Raw genomic sequence first — 23,039 nt, forward strand, 5'->3', positions numbered from 1 at the left:
AACATGTCGGAAAGACTGAGCCAAATCTCTCAAGTGCGAGCAACCCGCACTGATCCGGGAGCTGAACTGGGGGCTAAACCATTTCGAGTTTCGTGTAGCAGAAGGTTATTGGAGGTTACGCATCTGTTGGTTGCATTGTGCAACATAGCCAGTTCAGGGGTAGAAGCGCGGAAGCATTGGGTGAAGAAGTCTGGAGCGGCGCAGCAGGCGCAGTCCGAGGCTGATGATCTGGTTACCGGATGTGACACGGAACCAAACATGGAACCATTCAGTAGTGGCTCTCACTGTGGGCAGTGAAGGTTAAAAAAGATATTTTGAAAGCTCTAGGCCTGGTACGGGCGCCTATGCGTAGGGACTGCACCTTGACCAGAGAACAATAAGACAAGCTTCAGCAAAAGGTAATGAGGCTGCGAGCACGTGGGAGAGCTGCAACCTGCAAAGGCGTTTGATGAGCATTGCGCAGACCAAACACATTTCGAGCAACGATGATAAGATAAGAAATCCGATAAAAGATAAGAGTGTCAGAACTCAGCTGCTTGAGCGAGTTGCGGGGAGAAAAGCTGAAGGTGGGGCCTGCCCTCGTCAAAAACCCGCAACAGGCCGGCAAGTCACGGGACCGGGTCAAATTTCGACCGTGCACCCACACTTGCACGGCAGCCCTGGGCGAAATTGTTGCAAATTCGCGAAAACCAAAGAGAGAGGCAGCTGGCCCACGACACCACACGTCAACCACACCACATCACGACCCCATCCAGCCGTCAAAATGGTGAACGTCCCCAAGACCAGAAAGACCTTCTGCAAGAGCAAGGAGTGCGGCAAGCACCAGCTCCACAAGGTCACCCAGTACAAGGCCGGCAAGGCTTCGGCCTTCGCTCAGGGAAAGCGCCGTTACGACCGCAAGCAGAGCGGTTACGGTGGTCAGACCAAGCCCGTCTTCCACAAGAAGGCGAAGACCACCAAGAAGATCGTTCTCAGACTGGTGAGATTACCCGATCGCTGAATCGAGGACGGAGGTATGCTAAAACGGGTGGAATAGGAATGCTCCGCGTGCAAGGCCAAGAAGCAGCTCCCTCTCAAGCGCTGCAAGCACTTCGAGCTTGGGTAAGTTTTTGTTCGCCTTTTTCCTTGCCAGCATCACGAATTCGAGAGACTCCTGCGAAACCGACCGGCATGATGAAAACCGATTGTGTGAACCACGAGCTTCCGACTACCCCGCGGCGGCGAATCTGCGACCAGGACCACTCCGAGTACGAACACGCCTCACGACACCATCATACGGAAAGTTTGATCCAACACTCGTCACATATACAATGGGAATTCGATGTTTGGGGTACAAAACGCCAGGAGAATCATATTCAGGTTTTCGAGCTGTTGCGGTCAGCATGACACCGGACGATGGGCAGCTATGATGTTTCGAACCAATCACCTCCGAATATCGGCAACACGATCTCGACATAGACTTATTGCACCACGAGAATATTTGCGATGCATGTTTCGATCTCCAAAATGCTCGACGTCATACGACGTCAAGATATGGAACAGGGTTCTGCGGCAGTCTCTCGAATTTGGTGCACCAGTTGCCGGACCGAACACGTGCTGACAGATTGTGCTACAGTGGTGACAAGAAGACCAAGGGTGCTGCCCTCGTCTTCTAAATGCGCTCCGGCTGGAAATGTGGGTGGTGAAGATTTGAGGACATTGGCTCTGGTTTTCGGGATTTGCCTGCATGGGAATTTGCCGCGCCATGTCGTGGAGCATCACAATATGATTTCGATGTTGACATGGGAATACCGGGCATAGAGGATCATGTACATGGGCATGGGTGGTTTCGGTCGCGGGACAAGCAACAATACCATCCTCGGGGCGTTTCGTCTGCGCTTTTTCACGAACACTGCTTCCAGTTTCCTCACACTTCAACGACCGAACAAGCGCCCTTGGTGCAGTGACCGCAACTGTTTTGTACGCATGTCGGGGCTGGTGGCTACGACGAATGTGAGGTTGGGCGGGAACTGGGAATCCCGTTAGCCAAGAAAACGGGCCAATGTCTTTTTGAAGCTGAATAAATTAAGTGGACGCACCAAACCTACTCCCACCATCGTTTCCCACTCCCATTCTTGCTGTGTATCCAGAGCCTCCGAACGCCGTAGAAGAACAGGTTTCCCTTCGTTGCAGTCTTGAGCGCTCAGTTCCTATGACCCATTACAGATTTAATATGAGAATTAACCACCACATTCCAGTATAGGACCAAACAAATGACCCGATTTGAGGACTCGGTTGCGCGGCATCTGATTGGAAGCATGTCGAGCGGCTAGACGCGATACAGCTTGGGTTCTCACCGCACTCCCTGATGGTGATGCCGCCTGGGTGTGGTTGCACAAATGGCCAGCAACGCTCAACAGCGTTTTGGTCCTCACCAATCCCGACTTGACAAACAAGCGCAGCCAGTTGTAATAGCTCGAGGGGCCAGTCACAGGGCGGCGCCATCGGCAATGAAGCGAGCTGCTGAGAGGTTGATACAAGCCTGGTGGACACGCAGTCGGAGAGGCTTAATCTCAGCCGCAGCTGCACACAGTCGGGTCTGGGAGACCTCGCGGGATCCAGGTTGGGTTTGGCTCTCTCTGTGTGCCCAATATGAGGGCACCGATGCCCGGCCACAGAATGGTTCACATGCATGTCCGATCTGCTGCCTTTCCAATGGGCTCCGGAAGAGGGAATATTGACCTGCCTCTCCAAGACCGAGTCAACACACAACGTTCATAAAACATGATCCTGGAGGACCTGACTGATATAAAACAATTTATCACTCAACAAAGAACCTCAAGATAACACCATTGAGAAGACACCTGACATTACCAGGCCAGGGGACTCCGTCTGTGCCCCGCGCCCACGCCGTCAAAAACTATGCAACAACCCCTTATTACACCAAGAGACGACCGAGCCTATGAGTACAGCATCCAGGCCACGGAAGATTACAACTATGAACCAAGGAGGACAGAGGGGCAGGTCGCGCCGACATGGCAGCCACCAGCATGGAGACCGACTGACACACCCAACTACAAGCCAAAACCACTGCGATGGCCATTCATCAGCGGTCTTATGGTCCTGCTAGTCGTGGCCATCGCCCTTATCATTTTTGCCGACAGGAGCCTGCCAAACTCAGACACGAGTGCTCGGTTTTTGGGACTACATCCCAATGCCTCGCAACCTGTGCGGCTAGCTCGCGATGTTCTCCCGAACAACACAGCAACCATGACCCCAGTCAGTGGCATGACTTCGATGTCACAGAGCACTCTGAGTTTCGAGGAAGAGGTCAGGGTCGCTGTTCAGAGCAGTTCTTCCCCAGAGATTGTGTCTCAGGCGACACCGACGCTTCAGTCGTCTACCGAAACACAGTCTATACCTTCCGGCTCAACGTCCCCGATCTTCATCGTGACAGGCATCACAAAGACCGAAAGACTGTCTCTCTCAGCTTCAGAAACGATGGATAACAACGCGTTTAGGTTGCCAGATCCTGAAACAAGCAATCCATCAAGCGTTCCGTCAGTCACGATATCTGAAGACACCTCAGCAACTGCCTCTGGTTTATCGTCTGTAACCGCTCCCCCTTCAGAGCCTGTCAGTTCCAGCACTAGTGCGACCAGCGTGAGCGGCATGTCGTTGATACCGATATCTGTCTCCATATCTTATTTTACACGAAACGTTACAGTTCCTTTCACGACAATTCTCTTCACCTCAACATTCACCAGAACTCGAACGTCTTCGTTCAGCAGTGCTTCTACATTTACCACATCATTTGTGACAGATGTGACCGATGTGGCTCCAACCACGGTCATGTCATTCTGGTCATCAGATGGATCAGAAGGCGCAGTCCCTATTTCCACTGGCATGGGCACTGGCGTGAAGCCTACAACAATCGTTTCAGGGGTGACGACGACCGTTGCAGGTGTTTCCACGGCGACAGATGTTGTGACGTCTGTTTTTACCAGCACGCTTACCGGAGTGGTGATTCCAAGCGTGGGCCAGGTTACGATCACTTACTTCCAGACTGTCATGCCTGTTCCAGTCACGGAGCCACCTAACCCGGTCAAGGTGACGGGGGTGGAAGTCATTGACGGGACAGTCATTGAGGTTATTAAAACTCAGGGGCCTGTTGTGGTCGTTGTCCCCACAAACGAAGTCCAAACTAGGGTGGTTGAGCAGGAGATTAGAACTGGTGTCGTTCGGGTCGGCGGATCTGCCGTGACCAATGTTGTGGTCATCACACCGACCCCTGGCGTCGCCATAGGCCAAGTTACTAATGTTGATGGTGCACCCCGGACCATTCAAGCGGTTGTGGCACCAGTCGAAGTTGGACAGCCGGTAACTTACACAGTCGTTGACAACGTCGGGGGCTCACTTGTTTCGCAAGTTGTCGTTACTACACCGGCTGGGCCGCCTTATCAACCGGTTTCATACACTGTTGTCCGCGAGCAAGGAGGGTCTCTTGCGACTCAAGTCGTAGTAACCACACCAACAGGCCCTCCAGGCCAGCCGATAACCTACACCGCCATTAACATGGAAGGAGGAACCCCGGTGACCCAAGTTGTCGTCACCACACCTTCCGTTGACGGCCCTTTCGTGCCCATCACCTACCTCGTCACAACCAACATAGGCGGCACCCCAACCGTCGTCACCATAACCCCCGCCCCAACAACCTTTGTCACCACCATCGACGGCACAACCATAACCCGCGTGACAACCCCCCAAGTGACGAGCTTCACCACAACCATAGACGGCACCCTCACCACCCTAACCCTAACCACCACCCCAACCAACACCTCCCCCATCACCCTCACCCTCGCCACGACCTCTCGCGAGACCCTAAGCACCTTCACCAGCACCATCCCCCCCACCACCTTTCTCACCACCATCTCCGGCTCCCTGAGGACAATAACCTCCACCCCCTCCCCCACCACCTCCCTCTCAACCCGCCTCCCCACAACCCTAACCTACACCTCAACCACAACCCCAACCCCCTCCTCCCCATCCGAATCCCTCGTCCCCCAAACAAGGGTAATCTCCTGGTCCGAAACCGACATCTTCCTCGGCACCTTCCTCCCCGCCCTCCTCGCCATTGCCATCGTGATTCCCCTCCGCATCATAGACCTAAACGCAAAACTCTACCAACCCTTCCAGTCCCTTACCCTCCCCACTGGCAGTCTGGGTGCTAACACCCTACTGGTCCAATACTCTGGCGTCCTGTCGTTTGTTACGCCAGTCATCACCCTCTTGCAGGCTAAACACCCTGTCCCATTCGTGACAACGCTCATGGTCGGTTGTGGGAGTTTGATGGTCCCTTTTGCGACTGAGGCTATCGGGCTGAAGCTTCATGGGGATTGTTATCTCAACACTGCGAGTAAGAACTGCGGTCCGGCGCTGGGGGTGAACAGGACGGCGGGGTATGTTCTTGTTGGCCTGATGGTTGTCGTGGTTGTTTTGCTAGGGGTGGTGATGTGGTTCACGAACTGGGGACGGAAAGGGGTCACGGGGGTGAGGGCGAATCCGTGGAATTTGGCTGGGATGGGGTCGCTCCTGGGGGGGGTGAGGAGTGATTTGGGAGGCGGGCATGGCAAAAAGATGAGGTATAAACGGTATGGAATGGGGTGGTATCGGAATCGGGATGGGAGGGAGGATTACGGAATGATAGTGTTGGATGAGGCTGGTCAGGGGTTGCAGCAGCAGCAACATCCTACCTCTGAGAGTGGGAGTGACGACATGGATGGGAGTGATGCGGTAGCTGATTTGAAAACGGGGGTGTCGGGGAGTCATTTACCTTTTATGACGTTAAGGATACCGTGGAGGGTCGGCCTGATTCTATTTCAACTTGCCGTCTTCATTTTCATCATCTATTACCATGCCTACTACCGCGGCGGGATCAAGGACAATGGCAAGCTCTGGACGTTTATGAACGCCAACACCTTTGGGGTGAGGTTCTTGTCGGCGATTATCGGGGTGATAGTAGCGTTTTGTTGGCAGTCCTTCTTTCTGAGTAAGTCCCCCTTTCTCATCTCCATCCAAAAGAGAATCGGGTTCACTAACAATCAAATCAAAAGGCGTGAGCACCATGACCCCCTTCCAACTAATGGCTCTCTCAACCCAACCGGCCTCCCGCTCCATCCTCTTCTCGCCGAACACGAACCCCTTTTCGGGGCTCTACTCCGCCATCAGAAACAGACACATGTTCCTGCTCGCGGTCTCAATAGCTGCGATCATGTCAGAGTTCTTGCCGGTGCTGCTCTCCAACGTCCCCTTCAGCCTCTACCAAACCTCCGCCGCGGCGACCGCCTGCGCGGTTCTTTCATGTCTCTTCTTGGCAGTGATGCTCGCCGTGCTCGGCTGGTCGTTCTGGATCCGATACCCCCCGATGCCCGCTGACCCGAGGTCCATCGCGGGGATGATGTACTACCTCTCCCAGTCACCCACCCTGCTGGCAGATTTGGAGGGGATATCCTCCATGGACGGGGCCGCAAGGCGCAAACGAATAGAAGAGAACGGTGGGAGATATTACTACGGGGTGCTGCCTGTTTCTGTGGAGAATGGGTTATGGGAGTCTCAGGACAGGAGAAGGCTAGGGGTGGAAGTGGAGACGGGAGGAGGTAGTGGTAGTAGTGGGTACGAGCCTGAGGACGGAACAACCCCGGCTTTTGCTGCGATGGACGGGCCAGCTATGACGGAAACGGCTCGCCGAGGCGAATACCATGCCGTTGATGGCAGTGGTGATGGCGGCAGTGGTGAGTTGAGGCATGATCGGAGCTTCATGAGTCAGAACACGGCGTATCAGGGACATCGGATTGATGAACAGCCTGCGATGTATGGTTGAGTTTGCCCCGAACTTGACCGACAGTTCGTTTTTGAGGAAGGAATGCCGGGAATCCTTTTACCAACAACATCCCACACGCACATGAACACTCGGGATACGGATATCGAGGCTCGGATCAGTGTACTCGGACTAGAATCAGCTGAGTGAGAGCCTGGCCAAAAAAAAATGCTGGCTTGCTGTTGCTGCTGCTGCTGTTTGTTCGGCCGAACACAACAAAAAAAAACCGACATGGGGAACATCTTCTACACAACAGGCAGGTGCAATTCTAGTCACTCCGCATCATTTTGTTGGTACGAGATTTCTTTTTCGACTGATGAGTGAGGTCAGCACCGTTTCTCTTGGCCCCCGTTTTGTGGTCTTTTTTGTCATCAGCGCAGGGTTGCGTTGCATGCGGCTCAGTTGCTTTAAGATGACGCCAATATGGAGTCCCAAACCAGGGGAAATCGATAGCGCGCGAAGCTTGGGGGGAAGTTCTCGAAGGCAAATAGCTTACACATGTTCCCAATACTACTAGTAGCGAGGCAATTGCCTAGAAACAAGTTCCTTGCATCTCGTTTTCAGTTTGAAAAGGCTTTTATACATGTGAATGGCATGGTGGCATGGTGGTTGTAGAGAATAAGAGGTGAGGTCACTCGGCAACAGCTCCCCAAAACTTTGGATCGGACAGAAGCGAGCGAGAGCGGAACCGGGCGCAGGGTGAGGTGGCGGTGGAAGTGGAATCATATTGCTCCGTAGTGGACCCTTTTCTCACGGGGTTCTCACAAGGGCTTGGTAGGGTAGAGCGGGCCTGGACATATTTGCAAGCTAAGACCGAGGCTGCTAAAAGACCATCAGCGATAAATCTCGAACGTTTTCAAGATGTGTCCAATCTGCTTCAATTGCTTCTCAGCCAGCTTCTCAATCTCAGCACTATCCTTTTAGCTCTCGTGACAGTGTCTTGTCTTGATGAATCCTATTTTTGTCGTCCACAGCGTCGGGATTTTTTTTCTGGACGGTTTCTGGTTTCCGGGTAAACTTGGCAACTTGGCAACTTGGCAAGCTTCGCGGGACGAGGATGATCAACCAGCAGGCGCGACCCTGGGAGTTGGACCTGTTGTGGTGATATCGAACTCTTGGCAAGCTATCTTCCAAGCAGGCAGCGCAAACACATGGCCCGACATGGATCTGATGTGGGGGTTTGAGGACGTTAGGCATCTTGGGGTCATCTCGATACGAGAAGGACAAGCAAATAAACCCCTCTTTAGCAGGTGCGGGTTTGAGAATAAAGTCCAGGGAACTCATGGTGGGTTTATAGCGCACACACATAGTGTCTGTGTACCACGGGAATTGTTTCTTCAAACAGCAAAGGCCAAAAAGGGGAAATAAAGTTTGACATGTCTTGGTCTTGTGCGATGTTACATGCTTCACGCTGCCAGGCTGGCCGACTGACTTCAATATCTCGTATGTGAGAAAAAAAGAAAGAGGAGAAGAAAAAAAGAAGGGTCCAAGGGAAAGCAAGATTGTCAGCTGAGCTGATCTGCAGGATGCACGCCATGCAGTAAAATATTGACAGTGTGCAGCATCTTCTTCACCTTGTGCCCGGGCGAGGGACAAATCAGGAGCAAAGTTCTGTCTCATTGAGACACACGAGGTTGGGTTTGACGGTGCGTGAGCCTCGAGATGGATAAACAACATCCAATTTTGCCATGTTTTCCATCAGTTTGGTCTACTGTGGCTACCTGTGGCGCCCCCGTCACAACTTCCATCGCTAACACGCGGGGTTGGGTGTGTGACGTAGGGCCGGTTTTTCGGGTGTGATGGGATGGAAGGAAAATTAGAAGGAAGGGAGAAGAGACAGACACAGGGAACGCCGTGCCAGCCACGCCCTTTTGGCTTTTTCTAGACATTGCTCCGAATCATATCCCGCACCCGATGCCGTCCCGATCGAAAAGCAGCCGCATTTTTCTTCTTTTGTTTGTGAACAATTTACCGTCCTTGCAGCCAGGGCGGCATTGCATCGCATCGCATCCAGCCATGGAAAACGGTTCCCATCTCGCATTTATCACTGAGGCCAGGCCGAAGGATACGAACATGACAACAATTACGTTCAATACGAACTTCCACCGCTACTACCAAGCTGACCTGCTGCTTGCTCATTGGACAAACCTTGCGAACAGGCAGTTGGTGGTGAGTGATATCAGAGGATACTAACGGTCATGATATGCACCTCTTCGGCGACTATGCCGCATGTTGCCCCGGCCGTTGGTTTTCAACTGTAAGATCTAACTCCGAGTCGGGTATAACTGGAGACAATCAGGTGCCGCAACCGCCCTTCCAACCGTTGCACTCACGTCAGAATCTTGGAAGTCCGTAAGGCAGAACACTGCGAAAAGAGCAGCATTGATCTTTTGATATTCGGGGAAATGGCATGCGGCGTCCGCCCGGGCCAACGGTATCGGCCACGTCCGGTGCTTGTCTCCAGAAATAATTGTTCACGTGTAGTCCTCACCGAGTATTTGTGCAACCAGAGGAGATCACGTCAAGCACTGAGGTGTGGTTCCTGTGCGTTTGCCGAGGGAGCCGCAAGTGTTGGCTCTAGTAGGGATCCCAACTGTCGATGTCTTGGTGTTTCTCTCCGTTTTTGGACCTTGTGGTCTTGGCTTGTTTCTGCACTAGCGCCGTCCATGTGCTCCGTCTTGGAATACTCCGTTTATGTGGAACAAGTGGACTGACCCAATGGAGTGACCCTCTCTTGATCCTTATTGTGCTGGGGAAAGAAAAAAAGGGCGAGAAGCACCATGAGTTGGCACTGGACTGAGTGGACCGTTTTCGTGACTGTCCTCAGACCCGATCGGTGACCGTCCGGATCTTGGGGTATCCCTATGCGCCGCCATCCTATTCCCCTTACTCATTTCATGGAGTCTCAAGCGGGATCAGGGGTGTTGTCTTGAAGATATAAGAAAGATGGCGGCCCTTACCTCGTCCTACCCCAATCCACCTTCATCATCAGCCCTTGCCTCTCCCCGTCTGCTTGGAAGGTGTTGAGACAGTATATACTGTTGTTGTTGTCACTGTCCATTCTTCACGACTTCACGAGACCATCGACAATATGATCAACGTACCAGTGACCCTTCTCTCGCTGTCGGCGGTAGCCACGGCTGCTGTTTTGGCCGATGCCAACTCCCAGTCTACCAGCCCTAACCCAAGCCCACGACAACATGCCAGAGATACACTCCAGAAGCGTGCCAACTGCGGTGCTGGCATTGGAAACTGCCCTTCCGGTCAATGCTGCTCTCAATACGGCTGGTGTGGCGTCACCTCTGAACATTGTGGAACTGGTTGCCAAAGCGGCTTTGGAACCTGTACAGGTGGTGGAGGTGGAAACAATGAAGAAACTCTGTCGACTCCTCGGCCAAAATTTGGAAGCATCCCCTATGGTAAGCCCCTCTCTGAGATAATTTGAAAACATAAAAACAAAATGACTTACACTTTTCAAAGGCGTCACCATCACCAACTGCAACGCCGCGGGCACCATCGCCCTCACGTTCGACGATGGCCCCTTCCTCTACACCAACCAGCTCCTTGACCTCCTCGCCCAGCAGCAAGTCAAGGCCACCTTCTTCACCAACGGCCTCAACTGGGGAGACGCAACCCAAGCACCATACCCCGATGTCCTGCGCCGCATTGTAAACGACGGCCACCAGCTCGGCTCCCACACCTACAACCACCCAGACCTCAACACCCTCACCACCGCCGCCCGCAGAAGCAACATGGCGCAAAACGAAAAGATCTTCAAGGACGCCCTCGGCGGGTACTTCCCCACTTACATGCGCCCTCCTTATGGCAGCTGCACCGGCCAGTGCCTCACCGACCTGGGCAACCTCGGCTATCACGTCATCAACTGGAACATCGACACCCTCGACTACCAAGGCAACATCCCCAACAGCCAAAACATCTTCAACAGCGCCGTCAGCACCAACGCCGCGGCCAACAAGTACATCGCCCTCGCCCACGACGTCCACCAGGCGACCGTTCAGCAGCTCGCCCTGGGTTTGATCCAGACCGCCAAGAACAGGGGCTACCGTCTGGTGACTGTCGGCGAGTGCCTTGGTGATGCTCCCGTCAACTGGTATCGTGATGCCACGACTGGCAATGCTCGCACCGGCGGCGGTGGTGGCAGCGGCGGCAACCCCAACCCCGGCCCCATCACCTCGACTAATGGTCTCTGCGGCAGCACAAACGGCAATATGAACTGCCTCAACTCTGGGTTCGGTAACTGCTGCTCTCAATGGGGCTTCTGCGGCTCTACCGCTGAGTACTGCGGTGCCAACTGCCAGCGGGCCTTTGGAAATTGCAATTAGCTGATATAAGAGTATATATATGTCCGCGGGGACAATGGGGTTTTCAATGGGTTTTCAACGGGTTTTTCAGTTAATAAATAATGTTCCTTACATCATGTCCACAAAGTGATGTTGAGCTGTGTTTGCCGAGATAGTGGCGTTCGATTATTGATTCTGAAAGAAACCAATGAAAACAACAACAAGTTGAAGGCTGATGCTTGTTCAACCGTAGATAAGGGGAGGGACTTAACGGTTGGCCCAGATGTGGTAGAAAAGATGAGCTTCCTTGGCGTGGTTGCCTCCGGACGCTGCCATGTTTTGTGTGATTTTGTGATCGCGTCAAAGGACAGCTTTCAAGAGCTGTAAAGGGGGTGGATGTTTCTCATCCAATGGAACACAAAGAAGAACGCGGTTGCTAACCGAGCAACAAGCTTAGACGCCACGAGAAAGGTTTAATGCAGTGTGCCTGATGGGGGCGTCATCTCTTGGTTCGAACTACACAATCAGTCAGCACCTTTTATAGTTTTTACTGGTGGAACCGACTTATACAAACGAGAGCGCCACGCTTACCTCATTTTCCATATTGCTTACCTGCTGCTTCAGCCTCACCGACGTCATTTGACACTGGGTCCAATCGGCAGGAATTCAAGCCATTTGTACTTTGTAATACCAATCAGCCGAGAGTCTAGTAGATTCATTGGGTCCGTAGGCGGACAACAAGGGGTTGCGTGGTCACACCGTCATACTATCTCGCAGAGGTATTAGTTCTCGCCTTTGTCCATGTCCAGGTCGAATATCCCAGAGTCTTTTACGACCATCATCTTGAAAGTTTCAGGCGCTTAGGGACTGACTCACCATGACATATGTAAGTTTGATTTCCACGTCGTTGCTCCCATCTATAATAAGACCGAGGTTACTGACGTAGGCCAGCAATCCAGTGCCCACTTGCCAATACCCAACCGCGAGCGCAACGAAGGCGGCGAGCTAGAGGTTGTGCCATCTCATTGGTATCCTCAAAGACCCATATCCGCTGTACCATATTCCTGGCGTCGAGAGTGGCAGTCACAGGAACAATGGCAAGGATACGGCGAAACGGAAGACGACAAGCCCAGCGAATACTCTCAGAGTCGGTACGACCGGAGTGTGAGTGTTTACGAGCCAAAAAAGCAAGCAGCTCGGCACATGCCAAGACGAAAGATTTGCGGCCTGAACCTTTCGATATTCTTGCTTTCATGTGCTGTGGCCTTGTTGTTTGTGGGCGTTGCTGTTGCTGCGGCATTGTTGGGGTCCAAAGTTGCCAAGCTTGAAGCCACAATGCCACCAGAAACAACACAACAAGCACGATCTGATGTTGAGTCAAACAAGAATTATGTGACGGGGGGGGTTGGCTCAAATGACACCCGTGTGGATGACTTTTTGACGACAAATACCATCTCTGATGGCGAAGAAAGGGGCCACTCCATCACAGGCAGAAGCGTCAATGCCTCCGTCCAAAAGACGACTGCCAGTACAGCCAAAAGTACGACAGTCAGTGTCAGCACCCGCACGACTGAAAGCACGAGTCAAGACGCAACCAAAGCGACTGAGGCCAGAACTAGTGTTCTTGTCAGCGAAACTCGATCCGCCCAGGCGAGTATGGTGCCGTCCACGGCAGGAGAAGTGATCAAGGCTCAGCAAACACCATCGAGAACCATAAGCGCTGTCATCGCAACTGAAACCACCATGATGAAGAAGCGAATTGCTGGGTGGAGCTATGTCGGGTGCTTTGAAGATTCCGGGGACCGCATTTTGATGGGTGATTTCAAGCAACGGAACGATATGACAAATAGCCTCTGCGCCAACATCTGTACCGACCAGAGATACAAGTATTTTGGAACAGAATTCCACCACCGTATGTTTCAACCTCCTTAAGTCCCTGATGAACTCGAGCATTCTGGCTAACAAGGCAATAGAATGCATGTGTGGTGAATCAGTTTCCAGAATGATACCAGCAGACGACTGGCGCTGTGATAGGGAATGCGGGGGAAATCCTGTTGATGAGGTGTTTGAGCCGTGCGGTGGTGAATGGTTCACAAGTTTGTGGGAAAGACAATGACCTGAATGGGTGATGCTGGGTTCAGATTGAGCGGTCAAGAGCTGATGCTTTCGGTAAGGTTGTAAGGGAAATAAACTTTAACGCCACTTGTTTCAAAATTTCAATAAGTATTAAAGCACAGTCCTCCATACTGCAGTTCTTGTGGTTGCCCTTTGGTGTGACCATGCAGTTCCTTCCCAATCATACAGGTGACAACAATGCTATGGCTTTGAGCCCTATTCAGTGGATCAGAAAAGCAGATCAAACAGCTTTGCTCTTCTATCCACAAAAGGCCTCCCAAGTGATAATGATACAATCCAGGCTCAAGAAACACCCATCCAAGCCAAAGAATCCTTGATTAAAAACTGGAGAGCTTTCTAACTTTGAATTGGAATCGCCCCATGAAAAGACGCCCGCAAAATTATTGCTCGCTTTTGCCATTTCGGTCATGTCGTCATTATTCGTTCTGTGGTTCCTCTTCCCTTGCTCCTCCTTCATTCGCACCCCACCTTCTCTCTCTCAGCAAACAGACCAGTCTGTCAGCCACAGACAAGATAATTGTCTTCTACTTGCCCCAAAGTCCAATCTGTAGAGCACACCCAGCACACCCAGCACCTCACCCCGTTCATCTGATGTCCTAATTCTCCTCAGTATCAACCACCCCATAGTAGTCCCCACCCTTGAAATCCTCACTGTTTCCAGTTATCGGCGACGTCATCGTCGGCGTCGTCATTGCCGTCGTCGTCGTCGTTATTATCGTCCCAGGTGTACTGAGACCCCAGGACTTAATACTCCCCCCACTACTCCCACCACCCACACTACTCCCCTCATAATCAAGCCCCCCTTGACCACCCCCCATCATCCCAACCTCCATTATCCTTCCCGTCGTCGGTGGTGGGCCACCCCTCAACCCAGAATAAACCTGCCGCGCTGCATGAGCCAAATAAGCCTGGATCAACGGACAGTCACAATCCGCGTGCTTCAACACCTCATTCTTCAAGTTATACACCTCCTCCCTCAATTGTCCCACGCTGGTCAACAAGCTCTTTCTCCGACTGCTAATCTCTTGCTCTTCTGCCTCTAGCTGGGCGGCGGCGGCCTGAGTCTTGACTCTGTACCGGATCGCGGCTTGTCGGTTGCGGGAGCGGAGGTTGGTCCCTTCGGCGGTGCTGTTGTTGTTGTCGTTGGCTCCAGAGACGGAGCCTCGTGGTCGTTTTTTGAGTTGTTGTTCTTGTTGTTGTCTTGTACCATCGTCGCCAGTTTCGGTGGGGTGGGAGACGCCAGTTGGTGTTTGTTTGCCGGGGTAGGCAGATGAGAATGCTAGGCTTCCAGCGGTTGTGAGTATTGTGGCCGGGGAGAGGATGCTGCTGGGAGCACTGGTGGAGCTTAGGGTTAAGGGCTGGCCTGGGGGAAAGTTCACGTCGTGTTTAGGTGGGCGGCCTCGCCGGCGTTTCGGGGGCACAACGAGTGTAAAATCCTGTCTGCGAGTCAAGCTTGTGGAGTGGGCGGCGGGTGTTGCTATTACTGCTGCTGGTGATGGGTGCGTCTCCGGTATTGGGGCTCCTATGTTGTCGTAGTTATGATCGATTGTGAGCCCGTGGTTGGACTGCTGTGCGTTAAGTACCAATCCGTGTTGATGTTGAAGACAGTAAGGTGTCGGCGGGGGGACTGAGTTCAGATTCAATTGAGGTTGACCGACGGGTCCAGTCAAAGAGTACGCCGACTCATTTCGGGCGTGAAGGTAAGAAGCGTCATACGTATTTTGGCGTTTTACAGGGTCGGCGGTATTGGAATAATCAGAAAAGAAGCTCGGCGGGTTATCGGAGGAAAGCCGTGCTGTTGGGGAAACGACGCTGCTTTGAGAGGCATGCGGTGGAAGCCAAAAAGGCGGCGCAGCTGGGTGAGAAGAGCGCTGTTCCTGGTCTAACTCTATATTTGTGTTGAAGACATGGGAGAGTTCAGACGTTGACCAATTTAGCGGTCCGTGGTTCTGGTAGAGCGCGACGGGAGCGTTATCCAGCTCATCGAAGGTGCCGGGAGCGTTATCCAGCCCATCGAAGGTGCCGGGAGCGTTATCCAATCCATTGAAGGTGTCGCTAAGGGCGGATGGCCAGTTATCGCAGTGGTGCCCATCATAGCTTATGCCACTTTGTGGGACTCCGCTCGTGGGAAAGGCGGGTGCTGTGGAAGAGAAGCCGTCGCCCTGAGAAACGTCGGCGGATAAGGAAAAGACTGAAGGAGTCCGCGACGTACTGAGGCCCTCCTGGCCGTCGTTCATTGGACTTGGGGTCAATGGAGGTGTGGTATATATTGGGTGGCAGCCTGAACTCGCCACTTTGGTTTGGCCAGGTTGCTCCGGGCATCGGTTTCGAGTTGCCAGGCCAGCATCTAACAGCTCGACTTGAATACCGAGTCAGCGGGCGCTTTGAAGCGGACGAGAAGTGGTATACCGCGCGAGTGCGCGCCTGGTCAAGGCCCAAGGATCAACAAGTGGTGGGCCAAGGAACGGAGCCGAACTGAATTTCTTGGATGAGACTGGAACCAGAGAGGGGTGCATAGGTAGACAAGCAATGACAAGCGGTTGATGATAGGTCTCGGCGGCAACACTTGCCCCAGCAAGTGGAGAGGAGTTTGGGGCTATCTCGGACTGGACATGGCTGGACTCCCATACATATGAGTGCACTGTTATCAGCCGACTAGATACCATTCCTGGTAGTTGTGGCATTGCATAAGTCATGACATTTCTCAAGCACTATTGAGATGAACTCTACATATTGCCGCCATGCCGGGTGCAAATTATCGAAGGCGAGGCTCGTCATCATAAGCCCCCCTGTGGCTCGACCGATTTTAGATAAACGGGTTGCATTGGTCAGTCCAGGATGACACCACAGACCTTGTCTTCTTTGTGTCGTGTGGCTGCGAGGGTGAGAACTGAGAACAGCCAACCAGCTCTCACGGCAGGGACGGGCTGACCAATGGGAGATTCTGGAAGCTCTTCCTCCAATGGATTGAAGGGGTGCCCTGGGCGGTCCACCAATTGGATGTTCACCCCAGCACGCCCAGCAATGAACATGCAGTGGGGGTCTCTGTCGGTCCGTTGGTGGACAACTCTCATTCACCACAAGATGATACCAATTCCAGGTTTACTAGGTACATGAATACAATGTGGCATCTCCGAGAAAAATCTGGGAGGTTCTCACCCTTTTATATCGACTTATTTTGTAAGAGTCAGATACGTAGCTAGCAAGATCGCAACGGTGATCTGCTTGGGAATGACACGGACAGCACAGATCATCCCGCGTGCTTTAACTTTAGATGTCATGGCTCGTTACGTGAGTCAGCGGGCATTGGTAGTGCTTCCTTGGCAGGCGCTGTCGGCATTTCCTCCAACGTGGAACCAGAGGCGAGCGCTCGATACTGTTTGTCATGTGAAGCTCAATTCGAGACCGGTGCTCAAATGTTTTTCCTACTTTGCCAGTGTGAAAACATTGTACGTTTCGCCAAGCAACTGTGGCCAGGGAGAGATCACCTCAAAGGCGGGGTTGATGCAGACGAGGGGCGAAGATCCCTCGGGCCATACATCTGACAGAATCTTTTTTTTCACTCTAAGCTCTAGGCTCATGTACATACGTTGTTTCCTTCCATACCAGACGTATCGGCCTTGGACACGTCTTTGTATTTTCCATTGGTACCGTGGTATCCAAGCCCTTAATAACCATGAATTAACACGTTGTGGTTGAAGAAAAAGTGCCTCTTATCTGTTGCCCGTCGAGATTGAGCTCTGTACATCGAGCCCACGGAGATATCCGGCCCCTACATGCAACGACTCAAAAGATAGCAGGTTGTTTAAGGGGTTTGGACCCTTATTTATGGCCGATCAGGAAATTAGCCCCGATCAGCCAATTGGAAACCTCGCCCATCCTCCGATGAGGTGGCCATTCTGCTTGGCCGATAAATGGAGGGAGCCAGTCTCGAGCTAGTTAAGCAAAACAGTCGATGAAGAGGCAAGTCACTTGATTACTCAGCACCCCCTCGCTGGGAATGCAACCTGCCCAATTTCTATGCCACAACAAAGCCGCAAATAACGCCATCAGTGACATTCCTAGATGAGGAGATTCAACACCTCACGACAGAGCCTTGAACCCTGAGCCTTGACCACACCCGGGGTCATTTTCTGCTCCATCATGACATTCCATATCTAGGCACCTCGGCAGTCTTTATGTGCCTCAATCTTGGAGTCGACAGAAGGCGCAGTTGCTGCTAGCTTCGTGAGCTGAACCATGCTTCAAGCTGGTGGTCTTGTCTGCGCTAGAGCTTGGCCTTTCTTGACAGCTGCAGCGACCCTTGTTCTTGGATTGAGATTGTGCCGACTGGTCGTGGATCGGAGTTGGGGTTCTAGACCTTGTTAGGTATCGAGGTCTTGGACGCCGTGCCAACTCCATCACCCTCGTTCCAACTGCAAAGGAAGATACTGGGGAGGAGTGAGTACCAACCTTTGAGCATCTCACACGCAGCCTGGCCTGGGTTCCTTGCTTTCTGCTTCTCGGTCGTCTTGGCCAGCATGGTTTGTGTACGATGTATCCCACCGGCTACTTGCCATCTGTTTGCCTCTTGTTGCTGCCGCATAAGTCGAGGGATGTGAACCAATGTGCAGTCTCCAAGTGCTCTCCAAGTGCTCTCCAAGTGCTCTCCATCTTTATAGAAGACCGGAAAGCTTCCGAGGTTGGGACACCTTACGGCCCTCTCCCACAATTGCGGCATGTGTTGACTAGGTATACCGTCTTCCAACAATGTTTATGATTAGGGGAAGTTGAGACGTGAGTGATGCCATGAAGGACGGGGGTGGTGCGGGTGGATAACCTCGAACAGTCCATAAGCCAGCCACAGATGCCACCTACATGTTACACCTGCCTCTTCACTGTTCTAGACCCAGAATCTCTCTAAGCTGGCATCAGAAACTATCTCTTGAACCTAGAAATAAGCGTGAACTATGTATTCTGAGGCCGGATTTGAATACAATTCATTTAAAAGTAAAACCGTACGTTGTATTCCAAGGGTCGGTCTTTACTTGTGAAGGCTTGTTGGGATTATTTTTTAATCGGCGTGCCTTATTCGATGCTAACGTAGAGTCAGAGTAAGAAGATCCGAGTATGGATACGGACAAGCAAGAGTCGATGTTGGGTTATATAAAGTCGACAAGTTGGACCAGAGGAATAGTATCACCCTAACCTTGCGGTAGATCGAACAGTCCCACTTGTCGTTACTCGGCGCCTTGCCTGGTCAATCATAGCCTCTTTTGGGTTCTTCGTTTTATTTTGTGCCACTGAAGGTTACACAATTTCGGACTCGACCTCGGGTACGTGCCTTCGTTGTGTTGCATAGCCAAAATGCCAAGTACCTTCCTCGGACTTCAGGTTTTCTGTTTTCCGTTCCTGCCCATCTTTCCCCCGCGTTGGTTTCCACCTTAAACCAAAACCAGACTCGATACCGCCGGCCGCTATGATGTTTGCTATTATTGCCGTATTATTGTTGCTCCTTTCTTTCTCCACCGCCGACAACCGCATCACCATCAAATCCTTCTCACTTTTTCTTCAGCAACGCCAATGCGTCCAACTTTGTCTTTGGCAACCAGTTACGAGCTCGAGAGATGTGGCAGTCGCTATCGGGTGCGCCGAACCATGGGTTAACGAATGCTTCTGCCAGAGGGAGCTGGCTGGCAAGGCCTCCACGTTCATCTCCAACTGCGTAGCCAGTCGATGCGGGAGTCCACAGGAGATTGCTCCCTCGAGCGGCCCTGTTGCTAGTGGTTTGAGTGTTTACAACTCCTACTGCCAGGAAAACGGACTGCCTATACCAACCGTCGCGTCGATCTGGAGCTTTGATGCGTACAGTGCCCTGCCGCAGTGCGGCCGCCTGTGCTTCTGGCGTGCAAATAGGGACACTTATGATTTAATGCCACAAATGGGGTGTGGGGAACCTTGGGACAATGGGTGTTTGTGTGATAGGGAGAACAACGAAGAGAGAATAACAAGGGGGAAAGCTTTCATGACCGAGTGTATAGCTAGCCGGTGCGGGACAAGCCAAGATGGAATCTTGACTGAGGCATTGAGGGCATGGGGGGATTATTGTGGGAGTGCTGGGTTGTCGTTGGTGGCCATCACTGAGGGAGCCGCCGTTGATTCATCAGTGACAACCATAAGCATCGCTGTAGGACCCTCCCAGACAGACATCCAAACCGGAGAACCTGAAACAGGTAGGTTACCTTATCTGGTCCTGGCACTGTCGGTGAGATTATCAAAGCGATGGCTAACCTTTTGTTTGCTCATAGGCCAAATCTCTACTGGAGCGATTGTTGGAATAGTTGTGGGGGGTGTTGCAACTGTCGCTGCTGTTGTGATCGCTGCGGCGCTGATCATGTACAGAAAACGGCAGAACAAGGCAAACATGGACAGATACGGCGCGGTAGAAAACCTGTCACCTCCGCAGAATGACAACAATCAAGTTGGGGGGCCGAGAATAATGCACGAAAAACCGGCCGAGCCAGAGGTTGCAGAGGTCGCAGGCGCAAGACATGAACTATCGAATCGAGATGTGCACCAGCGCATCTTGGAGCTACCGGCATAATACTTCTGGGAGCGTTATTTAACACAAATATCATGAACTTGCGTGGAGTTGGATATTTGGGAATTGGACATAAAGAGTGTGGTCGAAGTTGCTAGCTTTGAGAGGCGAGTCGCACCCTATTATCACCAGACTACCCTCCCTACCTTACCTTCATAATAGGCTTTTTTGAACCGGTCACGTCACATCCATCAGATCATTTTAGGCCTACAACGCATGTTACATTTCCTATCTCATCTAATATTCTACTGTTGGTTCGTTTGGTGTGGTTGCGAGTCATGTAGGTATCTGGGCGACCATTTCCGGTTCGATGTACTTTAGAGGTCATATTAAAGATTAACCAGATCGACAATAGGTGGTAGCTCCCGCCATTCAAGCTTTCAAATGCGGGTAATATCTGTCGTCATTTCTATAGTTGCCGCAACCTTCTCCGCTCACAACAACTCAATCTACGTGCCGCTCCAATCGGGTCGGCTTCCTATATTATGGCTTTGGATCAACGAGGGGTACCGGCGTGTATTATCGACCACACGGAATCCATCCTCGTATCTCTGCCATTTCATTCTTGTTTTCCATATCCAGACCGTCAAACCTGGCGTCTACATATGACTTCAATCATCAGGTCTCATGCATTACCCCTTTTGTTGTCCTGGACACAAGTGTCAACGTGAAAGCCAATCATGAAACTCAATAAGCCATTCCTGGCCATTTATTTGGCTTTCAACTTGGCCGAGGCTTCGAAAACTCCGGATTGCATCAATGGTCCGCTGGCAAAGACCTTGGCATGTGATACAACGGCGTCACCTCCTGCGAGAGCAGCTGCTCTTGTGCAGGCTTTAAATATCACGGAAAAGCTTGTGAATCTAGTGGAGTATGTCAAGTCAAGAGAAGCTCCTTTAGGGATTTCAATTCAGCTAATCACTCCTCGCAGCATGAGCCTCGGTGCAGAAAGGATCGGCCTTCCAGCTTATGCTTGGTGGAACGAAGCTCTTCATGGTGTTGCCGCGTCGCCTGGGGTCTCGTTCAATCAGGCCGGACAAGAATTCTCACACGCTACTTCATTTGCGAATACCATTACGCTAGCAGCCGCCTTTGACAATGACCTGGTTTACGAGGTGGCGGATACCATCAGCACTGAAGCGCGAGCGTTCAGCAATGCCGAGCTCGCTGGACTGGATTACTGGACGCCTAACATCAACCCGTACAAAGATCCGAGATGGGGGAGGGGCCATGAGGTTTGCTACCTTAGCCTTCTTTTCCGTGCCGTGCAGTAGCTGAGAACTCAAAAGACACCCGGAGAAGATCCGGTACACATCAAAGGCTACGTCCAAGCACTTCTCGAGGGCCTAGAAGGGAGAGATAAGATCAGAAAGGTGATTGCCACTTGTAAACACTTTGCAGCCTATGATTTGGAGAGGTGGCAAGGGGCTCTTAGATACAGGTTCAATGCTGTTGTGACCTCGCAGGATCTTTCGGAGTACTACCTCCAACCGTTTCAACAATGCGCTCGAGACAGCAAGGTCGGGTCTTTCATGTGCTCATATAATGCCCTCAACGGAACACCGGCATGTGCAAGCACGTATTTGATGGACGACATCCTTCGAAAACACTGGAATTGGACCGAGCACAACAACTATATTACGAGCGACTGTAATGCTATTCAGGTATGAACTTGCCGGAGTTGTGGTGTCTAATTTATGCCTCTGACATGTTGACAGGACTTCCTCCCCAACTTTCACAACTTCAGCCAAACTCCAGCTCAAGCCGCCGCTGATGCTTATAACGCTGGTACAGACACCGTCTGTGAGGTGCCTGGATACCCCCCACTCACAGATGTAATCGGAGCATACAATCAGTCTCTGCTGTCAGAGGAAATTATCGACCGAGCACTTCGCAGATTATACGAAGGCCTCATCCGAGCTGGCTATCTTGACTCAGCCTCCCCACATCCATACACCAAAATCTCATGGTCCCAAGTAAACACCCCCAAAGCCCAAGCCCTGGCTCTCCAGTCCGCCACCGACGGGATAGTCCTTCTGAAAAACAACGGCCTCCTTCCCCTAGACCTCACCAACAAAACCATAGCCCTCATAGGCCACTGGGCTAATGCAACCCGCCAAATGCTAGGCGGCTACAGCGGTATCCCCCCTTACTACGCCAACCCAATCTATGCAGCCACCCAGCTCAACGTCACTTTTCATCACGCCCCAGGACCGGTGAACCAGTCATCTCCCTCCCCAAATGACACCTGGACCTCCCCCGCCCTCTCCGCGGCTTCCAAATCGGATATCATCCTCTACCTCGGCGGCACCGACCTCTCCATCGCAGCCGAAGACCGAGACAGAGACTCCATCGCCTGGCCATCCGCTCAGCTTTCCTTGTTAACCTCCCTCGCCCAGATGGGAAAACCCACAATCGTAGCAAGACTAGGCGACCAAGTAGACGACACCCCCCTGCTCTCCAACCCAAACATCTCCTCCATCCTATGGGTAGGCTACCCAGGCCAATCAGGCGGAACAGCCCTCTTCAACATCATCACCGGAGTCAGCTCCCCCGCCGCTCGACTGCCCGTCACAGTCTACCCAGAAACTTACACCTCCCTCATCCCCCTGACAGCCATGTCCCTCCGCCCAACCTCCGCCCGCCCAGGTCGGACCTACAGGTGGTACCCCTCCCCCGTGCTCCCCTTCGGCCACGGCCTCCACTACACAACCTTTACCGCCAAATTCGGCGTCTTTGAGTCCCTCACCATCAACATTGCCGAACTCGTTTCCAACTGTAGCGAACGATACCTCGACCTCTGCCGGTTCCCGCAGGTGTCCGTCTGGGTGTCGAATACGGGAGAACTCAAATCTGATTATGTCGCCCTTGTTTTTGTCAGGGGTGAGTACGGACCGGAGCCGTACCCGATCAAGACGCTGGTGGGGTACAAGCGGATAAGGGATATCGAGCCGGGGACTACGGGGGCGGCGCCGGTGGGGGTGGTGCTGGGGGATTTGGCTAGGGTGGATTTGGGGGGGAATAGGGTTTTGTTTCCGGGGAGGTATGAGTTTCTGCTGGATGTGGAGGGGGGGAGGGATAGGGTTGTGATCGAGTTGGTTGGGGAGGAGGTGGTGTTGGAGAAGTTTCCTCAGCCGCCTGCGGCGGGTTGAGAAGATCAAGAGAG

At 52.4% G+C, this 23,039-nt stretch overlaps 7 protein-coding genes across 7 annotated transcripts; 5 read left to right on the forward strand and 2 right to left on the reverse strand.

Annotated features, from left to right (window-relative positions):
* Positions 1–380: 380 nt before the first annotated feature.
* RPL44 (40s ribosomal protein L44e) lies at positions 381–1,655 on the forward strand (the record flags this gene model as incomplete). The annotated part of the gene is made up of 3 exons (XM_062884870.1): positions 381–979; positions 1,037–1,101; positions 1,616–1,655. Exons 1-3 carry the CDS (start codon positions 449–451, stop codon positions 1,653–1,655), a joined length of 636 nt encoding a protein of 211 aa, XP_062747774.1. The 5' UTR covers positions 381–448.
* A 1,246-nt stretch (positions 1,656–2,901) lies between these two features.
* QC762_104770 (uncharacterized protein) lies at positions 2,902–8,752 on the forward strand (the record flags this gene model as incomplete). The annotated part of the gene is made up of 2 exons (XM_062884871.1): positions 2,902–6,028; positions 6,093–8,752. The coding sequence occupies 2 exons, from the start codon at positions 2,902–2,904 to the stop codon at positions 6,857–6,859; spliced, it is 3,894 nt and encodes a 1,297-aa protein (XP_062747775.1). The 3' UTR covers positions 6,860–8,752.
* Positions 8,753–8,951: 199 nt separating this feature from the next.
* Positions 8,952–13,352, forward strand: QC762_104780 (uncharacterized protein). Its single transcript, XM_062884872.1, has 2 exons — positions 8,952–10,275; positions 10,337–13,352. Exons 1-2 carry the CDS (start codon positions 9,948–9,950, stop codon positions 11,197–11,199), a joined length of 1,191 nt encoding a protein of 396 aa, XP_062747776.1. The 5' UTR covers positions 8,952–9,947; the 3' UTR covers positions 11,200–13,352.
* A 537-nt stretch (positions 13,353–13,889) lies between these two features.
* On the reverse strand, positions 13,890–15,530 carry QC762_104790 (uncharacterized protein; the record flags this gene model as incomplete). Its single annotated transcript, XM_062884873.1, has 2 exons — positions 13,890–15,272; positions 15,303–15,530. The coding sequence occupies 2 exons, from the start codon at positions 15,528–15,530 to the stop codon at positions 13,890–13,892; spliced, it is 1,611 nt and encodes a 536-aa protein (XP_062747777.1).
* Positions 15,531–17,756: 2,226 nt separating this feature from the next.
* QC762_104795 (uncharacterized protein) lies at positions 17,757–18,013 on the reverse strand (the record flags this gene model as incomplete). Its single annotated transcript, XM_062884874.1, is given in 2 exon segments — positions 17,757–17,921; positions 17,933–18,013. 2 exon segments carry the CDS (start codon positions 18,011–18,013, stop codon positions 17,757–17,759), a joined length of 246 nt encoding a protein of 81 aa, XP_062747778.1.
* A 637-nt stretch (positions 18,014–18,650) lies between these two features.
* QC762_104800 (uncharacterized protein) lies at positions 18,651–19,876 on the forward strand (the record flags this gene model as incomplete). The annotated part of the gene is made up of 2 exons (XM_062884875.1): positions 18,651–19,505; positions 19,581–19,876. Exons 1-2 carry the CDS (start codon positions 18,752–18,754, stop codon positions 19,874–19,876), a joined length of 1,050 nt encoding a protein of 349 aa, XP_062747779.1. The 5' UTR covers positions 18,651–18,751.
* Positions 19,877–20,553: 677 nt separating this feature from the next.
* QC762_104810 (uncharacterized protein) lies at positions 20,554–23,025 on the forward strand (the record flags this gene model as incomplete). Its single annotated transcript, XM_062884876.1, has 4 exons — positions 20,554–20,744; positions 20,805–21,108; positions 21,163–21,537; positions 21,592–23,025. 4 exons carry the CDS (start codon positions 20,554–20,556, stop codon positions 23,023–23,025), a joined length of 2,304 nt encoding a protein of 767 aa, XP_062747780.1.
* Positions 23,026–23,039: the final 14 nt, after the last annotated feature.

Source organism: Podospora pseudocomata (assembly GCF_035222375.1).
Source record: "Podospora pseudocomata strain CBS 415.72m chromosome 1 map unlocalized CBS415.72m_1, whole genome shotgun sequence".
NCBI classification, from domain to species: domain Eukaryota; kingdom Fungi; phylum Ascomycota; class Sordariomycetes; order Sordariales; family Podosporaceae; genus Podospora; species Podospora pseudocomata.

Excerpts from the sequence above, each read along its gene's own strand:
- QC762_104780 (XM_062884872.1), top strand. The coding sequence starts at position 9,948 with ATGATCAACGTACCAGTGACCCTTCTCTCGCTGTCGGCGGTAGCCACG. Across the intron at positions 10,276-10,336 it reads ATTTGGAAGCATCCCCTATG|GCGTCACCATCACCAACTGC; the intron begins GTAAGCCCCTCT and ends CACTTTTCAAAG.